This window comes from Echinops telfairi, unplaced genomic scaffold (genome assembly GCF_000313985.2).
Source record: "Echinops telfairi isolate 266 unplaced genomic scaffold, ASM31398v2 ScPeMD7_3533;HRSCAF=4204_1, whole genome shotgun sequence".
NCBI classification, from domain to species: domain Eukaryota; kingdom Metazoa; phylum Chordata; class Mammalia; order Afrosoricida; family Tenrecidae; genus Echinops; species Echinops telfairi.
Genome location: NW_022107432.1, coordinates 23,883,713 through 23,892,392, shown reverse-complemented (window position 1 = coordinate 23,892,392; position 8,680 = coordinate 23,883,713). Strand labels below are relative to the sequence as shown.

Below are 8,680 nucleotides of genomic sequence, written 5' to 3'. Positions count from 1 at the left end.
TGGTGGTGGTGGGGTGGAGGCTCTTTTTGTCTCAGAGCCGCCCTTTCTGGGCAGGGTTTTCCAGAGTGGGAAGAGTGGAATACTTTTCTCAAGCGCACTACTGACTGAAGCAGGCTGCCACCAAGAAAGAGCTGGTGGGCCTGGCTCGTCCATTAAGCCTTTTTCTTCCAACTGCCGTGTCAGGCAAGGCAGGGAGCCGAGGGCATGAACTCTGCCCTTACCATTGAGGGTACGAAGTCTAGAGGCCTGAGCCAAGGACGCCTGGGAAACGAAATCACAGCTGCACTTCTCGCAAACCATGCTTTGGAGTACATAATTCTGCCTCCTTCATCAACCCAGGGCAGACTGTTGGTGAGGACCCCATGTGACAGGGCCTCCGTCAGCCCTTCCAGGTGGTCTTCTCTTGGGGGCAGACGGCCCAACAGAGCAGCTGAGTGGGTTTGGACTGCGTCACCCTTCACTAGGTAGCTGCGCACTTAACCATCAGAGCCCCAGGGGCCAGGGACTCAAGCACAAATTCCTGTGGCGGTGATGCTGACTCGCAGCCATCTTGCAGAACAGGACAGAACTGCCCCCTGTGGGTTTCCGAGACGGTAACTCTTTATGCGAGTAGAAAGCCTCATCTTTCTCCCTCAGAGAAGTTGGTGGTGTTGAACAGCTGACCTTGTAGTGAGCAGCCCACTGTGCAACAATTGCACTGGGTGTGTGTGTGGGGGCACTCCTTCTGGAGCAGAGACTAGGCCTCCCCAATTGAATAGCTCCCTCCTAAGCTTTCCTATCTGCAGAGCTCAGGGCAGGCTCTGGGGCCCGGGAGCGCTTGGACTGTGGTGGGAACCCAGCAAAGCCTCCTGCAGAAGCCCAGGGCTCCTTCTGCTACCCACTCGGCTCGGCATCCGCTTGCAGGAACAGCCTGCTCAAGGGAGCCAGTAAGGAGGCTGAAATGCTCCCACCACAACTGGAGGAGGGGGAGACGGGAGGGGAGTGAGAAAAGAGGGGAAAGGATTTTCATAGGCCGCTGACTCTCTGACTCTCTCTCCCCCTCCCCCGACGCTGGCAGTCCCTGCCCCCCACTCCCCCATGCCCTATCTTGCTGCCTTCCTCAAATAGGCCCACCTTCTCCAGACAGTTGGGAGACTGGGATGTAATTCCAGGGCCTGGAGTCCCGTGGGCTGACCTTGGTCAGAGCCACAGCGCTGGGCAGCTGAAGATGCTGTCCTGATGTGGCTGGAACTGAGCTGGACAGACAGTCAATGAACAGCAACCCACAGGGGCTTGGGACAAAGGCCTGATCAGGATGGGGCAGCAGGGAGAGGTTCCAAGGGAGAGAGGTCAGGCATGCAGGGTCCGGCTCTGGGAGGGGGGAAAGAGTCAAGTGAGGCTTTGGAGACCAGGGGTGTCAGAGAGAGCTACCTGGCGGAAAGCAAGCCCACTTTGTTCATAATTCGGGAGGATTCTTTGGGGCGCAATCCACGCACTTGGAGAAGGGAGGGGACACACAACTCGGGGATACCCTCATCACCTCCTTTCTTGCCTTCCAGGGTTGAAATGGTTTCCCTGAAGTGAGGGAGTTCTTTGGAGTCCGCTCTGAGGAGAAGGTCGGAGTCAGGGGATGGACGAGGCATGAGCTCAAACCAAGCTCACCGCCGGCAGTCTATGCTGACCATAGGGCCCCTGTGGGACAGGGTGGAACTGCCCCTGTGGGTTTCCAAGAGTGTCCCTCTTTATGGGGGTAGACAGCCCGTCTTTCTCCCTGGGGGAGGCTGGTGGTTTTGAAGTGCAGACTTTGCAGTGAGCAGTTCCATGAGTGACCATGATGCCACCAGGGCTGGCCATGTCCAAAGCAAACACAGCCGTGGTTGGGAAGTTGATTCCAGCTCGTTGGGCCGCTGTAGGACGGGGCAGAGCTACCTGGCAGGGTCTCCAAGGCAGTCATCTTTATGGGTACACTCTGCCGCCTATCTCCTTGATGGGGGCGTGTGGGTTTGAACTACTGACTTTTTGGTTAGCCACTGGGGCCTCAACGTTCTTGGTATTATTTGGTGTTGTTTGGTTTTGTCTTTGGGGGGCGGGGGGCGTCTAGTCCACAGCTTCCCAGTGTCAGCTTTCTGATGTCAGGACGTATGTAAAAGATAGTAATGCTGTTTGGCATGCTTGGAAGAACCAGAGGGGATGAGTCGGGTCTCAGAGGCGACTGTGAGTGGCCAGAGTTGCGCAGCCAAGGCTCTGGGCACCCCAGGAATCCAGGGCATCAGCATCTTCTCAGTGCTTTCTGGTCAACCAGCTACCTCACCCATGATGGGAAGGGGCTTGAGACAGGATCCAGGAGGGGAGACAGCCTGGCAGGGTGTTCCAGCAAGCAGATGGCGCTGGGCATTCACAGAGGGTGGGGCTGTTTCCATGGCAGATAACAGAGAACTCCCACAGCTTTCAACCCACGTTAGGGACAGACACCCAGCGGGAGAGGGCTGAGACCATGTGATCTGGTAAACGGCGGCTGTCATATCCCATGTGTCTGCTTGGGGCCTGCTGAGCTCCACTCTTTTCGGGTGCCGAGTGGTGTGCGGCCGAGCCTGGCTTCTGGTGCTTGGATGAGGAGCTTCCGAGGAGGTGACTCACCATGAGAGAGGTGAGGAAAGAGGCAGAGTGGGTGGGGAAGGGGGCTCCCCAGTGATAACACACTGCCATTTACAGATAAGCCTTCACCTTAGGCTATGGAGGGACGGCCCCCTGGCCCCATGATGGAAAGAGGTGGTCCTCGCTCCCCAAGCTCCTGTATTCCATTCCGCCCTGGCCTCTATGCAATGTCGATTTTAGACACCAACAGGCTCAAACCCCTTGCCATCGAGTGGCTTTGGACTCAGCAACCCTAGAGCTCCTTGGGGTTTCCAAAGCTGCCATCTTTTTTTTTTTTTTTTTAAAGCTGCCATCTTTATGGAAGCCAACTGCTGCAGTTTCCTCCAGCTGAGCGGCCGGTGGGTTCAAACTGCTGACAATGCGGTGAGCAGCTGAGCTCTTAACCACTGCACCACTAGGGCTCCTTCTTAGGCACCAGACTCAGAACGACCGTAATGGAGCAGGAGGTTCTGTCCTTCTCCTATGGAGTAGAGTGGCTGCTGGTTTCCCGGCGTTGAGCTTGCAGCCAGCAACCCACCTCGTCACTCACGGAGACACTGGGGGCTTCGGGCCCTTCTGAGAACCAAAGGCAGGTCCAAGGGGGCCTCTAGGCATACACAAAAGTGTTGCTCTTTCTTTGTTAATAATCCCAGCCTCCTTCGCTGTGATTTTCAGCCTCCTCCAATCTCCAAGGTGACTTCTGCCCTCTTGTCGGTGGTGCTGTTAACCCACACACCCTGAAGATCCTACGTGTGTGAGGTCTTTCTCTCATCATGAGTGTCACTCGGGTTCCTAATTGTCTCCTCTTCAGACGTCACGCTCCATGAAGGATGGTGTTGGGAGCCCTGTCACACTCTAACCACCAGCACAGTCCCCTGGACTCAGCAAGGCCTTAGTAAGTAACTGCCTGACAAAAGACCAGCTAATATAACGTGTGGAGCAATGGTCCACAGACCAATGCTAATCTCCTCAAGATGCCACACGAGCCCCACCTTGTAGGCGAGGACACAAAGGCTGCAGAAGGCCAAAGAACTTGGCCAACGGGCACAGTCAAGGCTGGAACCCACACCTGGCTGATTCCAAAGCCGGGGCTGCTTCAAGCGTCGGCTCAGGAGCTTCACACCCGGTGGCTTTCTCCCTGCCTCGACATTCACCCTGCACTCTCGCTCCTGCTCAGGCAGACAAGCGCCCAGCAAGTGCCCATCAGACACCGCCCCACCCGCTGCTCCCCTCCAGAGGGCCTGAAATTACAATGGAGAGAGCGCCATCTAGGATTAAAAATCAATAACCAAACAGGCAAACGGCCCCTCTCCCGAAACTGTGGGGGCCCCTCTCCCGAAACTGTGGGTCACGCCCGGGGCTTCTGGCAACCTACCGGCATAGTGGTAATTTGCTAGAGGGTGATATTTTAACCTGACTGGCTTCCGCAGCAACAGCGTCTCCAGAGCAGCCTGCAGACCCAACAGAGAGAAAAGGCGAGGGCGTCAGTTGTGGGGCTGGGTGTTTTGGGAGACCATCTACCCAGAGGGGAGGGGTCGGCTCTGTGGTGACCCTAGGAGGGGGCCACTGAAGGAAAACCAGGTAGTGCCTTCTCTTCTAGAAGTTTCCTTTGCTGGGTGCCCCATATCCTCCCCCTGCCACCACCCTTGCAGTCAGCTGGCCAGGTCAGAGAAAGAGGGTGCGGCAGCAGGGGCAGGCTCCTTCCTCAGAGAGGGCCCCCCAAGCCTCAGAGGTGGGTGGGGCATCCTCTGAATGGAGGGTGGGTCTCCAGGGACTGGCTCTGAGGAAATGCGTGGGTGACGGGTCCCTTGTTTTTTTACAAGGAAAAAAACCCCAAACGTATTTCATTATAATTGAACACAAACATCTGTATTAGTAATAACTATACCACACATCTATTATTCCCAGAGAGCCGAGCTTAAACCCTCTCCAACTTCTTCAAGCCCCTTCCGCCTCCATCAGGTCCGTCAACCATGTCTTAAAATATGCTGCAGGCTGAGTTGAGCAGTGGGTGGCTTAGGGGCAGAGCAAAGTCTTGATTTTTGCTACTCTAACTGTGGTCCACACACAGGGCCTGGAGCAAGGGGCAGCTCCTGGGGGCTTGTTAGAAATGCAGAAACTTCAGCCCCACCCCAGACCTGCTGAATCAGAACCTGCGTTTTAACAAGATACCCAAGTGACTATTGTCCTCGTGCATACCGAGAAGCACAACTTGTTTTGCAATGTGCTCTCAGAGGGTCAAGGGTAATTCCCTTAGATTCTCGAAAACACATCTAGGGTGTTAACAATCTCGTGAGGGAGTCTCCTATGGGGGAATTTGGGTAAGTAGACATCTTCTTAACATCCCCAAAGCAGGATGCTAGATCTGGTAGCAGGAAGTACCGTGCTGCGGCAGAGGTGGAGCCTGAGGCCAGGGTTGGCGTGCCACCTCAATAAGCAAACCATCGGCTGCCACTCAGAAGAGAGGTGCCAAAGCCTGAAGGTTTGGGGGCACCCAAGGAACCACAGCAGAGGTTGAGCCTCGATCTGGACCAAAGCAGTTAACTGTTCAGTAAACACTTCATTTTAGGGAGAGAAGAAAACAGTTCAATGTCGGACCAGCAAACGGGCTGGTTTCCACTGGGGGAGGAAAGTAACGGCATTTTTAGCTCCATCTTGTTTCAGTGAGGCCTTCGGGCTCCACCCTTGGAGACCTGGTTCTCTGACCTGAAGCACAAGACTTCTGAAAAGAAATCATTCTCATTGTTCAAGGGCGGGTCTATTCCATCATAGCTCTGGGACAAGAAACATAAACAAGAAGGGATTTCTTCCCACAGGCATTTAAACGTTGACCTGCTCACTGAGAAAAGGATAGATGGCCTGGGGGGCAAAAAGTGATCCGCCTCACTCACCTGGGGAGTTGGTTCTATGGTGTGTGGGGCAATACAGGGGCTCGTATGGTCTCAGTTTGAATGAGAGAGACTGCTCTTGATTTCTTACCATCACATCACCTTTGGCCTCGAAGAGAGAGTGCAGAGCAAATTCAGAATTGGTCCCTCCACCTGGCAACGCGCTGGAACAGCATAAATTCAGGAGATTCTCCACTGTTGGGGGTAAGGAGAAACCACCGCCATCAGAGAGAGCTCAGGGTCATGGGAAGGCAAGTTTCCGTGGGATGTACCGACCCGGGGTGGGGGCTGAGATCCCAGTGAGAGAAACTAAATCCCTGCCACCCGCTCCTCCCTCGGCCAGTACCTCTTTGCTGGAGGACCTGGTTTTCTAGCTCTGGCCAGGGCTTCCACACCAGGGTGGCTCTGTGTGTGTCCTGGGCCAGTGCAGAGGCATCCTGGAGTTCCGGGATCTCTGCTTGGAATCTGAAGCCAATGTTGATGCGCCTTTAACGAGAAGAACAATTAAGAGCCCGGTGTTGAGTTGGATGACCAAGGCCAGGGGCAGTTGCCAGGAACTTGGGGAAGGAGGAGCCGGTCCTTCTGCAGTAAGAATGCAGGGGCATTTCCTCCTAGTGCAACCCTAAGATTCCAAGGATGACCTTGTCACTGGGATGAGGCTCAGCTTCAAGGCTGGGGACAGATGTTAAAGGAGAAGGGGACCGTCTGCCTGGGCCTTCGGAGAGAGAGGGTAGCTAGTCCCAAGACAGTGGCCCAGAGTGGGGCATCTACAAAGTACTTATTTCATGTTTTACCCCGTTCAGACTGCGTTCACATACACGACCCATCTGTCCCTCACAGAGACCTGGGATAGGAATCAAGTACGTAATACTTCCTCCCATTTAATCAATGAGTCACCTGGGACCAAGGAAGGTTCATGTTATTAAGATCAAATAACAAAACGGGTGTTGAAGCTGGGCCCCAAGTCGGATTTTCTATACCCTGACCCAGTCTACCCGCTGTTCTAAACCATGGGCCTACTCAAGAAAAGACCGCCTCTGCTCCTTCCTCTAAGTGCCTGCCTAAGCCCATCTGGAAGGAGCCTGTGAGAGAGCGAGGCACCAAGGCCTGAGCTGACTCTGCGTTACTAGGATGGGAGAGTAAGTGGCCACAGCTAAACCGGCCCACGGAGTTCAAGGTGGTGACCCTGGTTCTCTAAAGATGAAGATGCAAGCTTTTCGCTTGACTTTTCAGTCTTGGGGAAAATAGCTTGACACTACAGTACTCAAGGACTAGGGTGATCCTATGAATGAAGCAGAGTGGGGCTGTGGTTTGTTCAGTCGTACAGAGGGGTGCTGTGTGCTGGCACTGACTAGATAGCGCCTAACTACTACAATGGAAGGAGTCCTGTTCTGCTCTGAGAGCTACACGGTGGCTGTGGGTCAGCATCATCTCCACCACATCTGATGACCAGGTACAATGACTATCACTTCTGTCTCAGCGCTCCCCTCCCCGCCCTTGATCCCAGGAGTACTAACTGCACTTCTCAAAGTTCCTGATCATTTCCTCAACTGAGGCTTCTGTCGTGTGATGGGAGTTTTCCTTACGGTTCAACATCGACGGTCTGCTCCCCAGGGCCTGGTGTGATGGTCACACCACTGCCATCGATGCTACCTGAAACATAAACCAGAGGACACGGGTCAGGGACGAGGGAGCAGGAAGATACAAAGCCCAATCACTCCCATGATGGAGAAACTGAAGCAAGTGAGCAGCTACCCCATCAGGCTTAAGTCCCTCTCCTGCCCAGCCTATGACGGAGTTGCCCCCAACAGACTCCGGGGAGTTGGCTGGAAGGTGGGGCTAAATGGCCATTTCTCACCCGTGGTAAAGAGAAGTCACTCAAGTTTGCAAAAAGTCACTCTAGCCCACTAAGCTGTATTGGTTCTGTGAAACTATTCTTGCTTTGGGGAGATATTTCATCTTTATACATCCTGCTATAATGTCAAGTGTACCGCTAATCCTAGCAACGCTATGCGTATTTCAGTCGGTGTGTTTTTTTCTGGGCATCTGCTAGCACATCAATTTCAGGTGCAGCCTGTGCAAACGGGAACTGTTTCCTTATCCTACAGGGATTACAGCGATCCCTCTCTGGGGTTGTCTCTCCAGCTAGACTAGCAGCCTTGCTGAGGCAGAGAACCCCATCTCATTCCAAGTCAGCGGTTCTCAACCCCCCTCACGCCTCGACCCTTTCACACAGGGCCTCATGTGGTGGTGACCCCCAACCATAACATGATTTTCATTGTCACTTCTGTCATTTCGCTACTGTGATGAATCGGGCGACCCCTGTGACAGGGCCGTCCGACCCCCAGGTTGGGAACCGCCGCTCCCAGCCCGGAGCCCGCCCCATAGAACACCCACACTAGAGTCTGGAACGATGAGACCATTGTGGAACCCAAGAGCCACGCCCCCCACCCTCCTACCCACCCCGAGAACTCCCCGCGGGGACGGGACCCCCGCAGGGTGACTCACTGGAGCGGCAGAGCAGCACGCGGGGCGTGGGTGTCAGGGGCGTGAGGGGCAGCTGCGGGTGGGCGCCCGCGCCGTGGCCAGCGATGAGGACATTGCTGAAGAGGCCTGAGCCCTGGCGGACGGGGCTCAGCATGGGTGGGGGCGTGTAGGGGGGCAGCTCGTGGGCGGGGTCCAGGAGCAGGTGCTCCCCGAGCACGCGCGGGGAGCGCAGCTGGCTCTGGTACAGAGTGGCCCCCGAGGAGGAGGAGGCGGGGTTCAGCGAGGAGGCGGGCGGTGGGGGGATGAAGAGCGGCTCGGGCCGGTGCCGGAACTTCTTCTTGTCCTGCACGGGCTTGGGGGGCTCGTCGGCTTTGGCCACGCTCGGCTGCGGCTTCCTGGGGGGGTCCTGCAGCGGGAAGGACGGGCGGCCCGTTGAAGACACGCGGGCCCAGAAGCGCGACGTCCCCGGGGGGGCCCGCCACCCCACGGCCCCCGCCACAGACACCACGTCGGGTCAGGCGGGAGGAGACGCGGGTCGTCGGGGGACCCGTCGGTTGAGGGGTCCGGCGGGAGTGGGCTCTGAACGAACCCCCCCACCCCCACCCGGGGCCGGACGCCGGGCGCGGAGAACACCTGTCCTGTGAGGGCCCCGCGTTTGAAGGCAAGTTTCCGTGGGATGTACCGACCCGGGG

General features: G+C 56.0%; 1 protein-coding gene across 3 annotated transcripts in view; it reads right to left on the bottom strand.

The window, feature by feature from the left end:
* TRERF1 (transcriptional regulating factor 1) overlaps positions 1 to 8,680 on the bottom strand; it is a 53,159-nt gene that overhangs the window by 35,601 nt on the left and 8,878 nt on the right. For all 3 annotated transcript variants that reach the window (XM_045294835.1, XM_045294836.1, XM_045294837.1), the window contains 5 exons: positions 8,010 to 8,394; positions 7,088 to 7,154; positions 5,848 to 5,987; positions 5,593 to 5,696; positions 3,989 to 4,064 (listed from right to left, as the gene is read on the bottom strand). In XM_045294835.1, the coding sequence (XP_045150770.1) occupies positions 3,989 to 4,064; positions 5,593 to 5,696; positions 5,848 to 5,987; positions 7,088 to 7,154; positions 8,010 to 8,394 (772 nt within the window). The remainder of the gene's footprint in view (positions 1 to 3,988; positions 4,065 to 5,592; positions 5,697 to 5,847; positions 5,988 to 7,087; positions 7,155 to 8,009; positions 8,395 to 8,680) is intronic.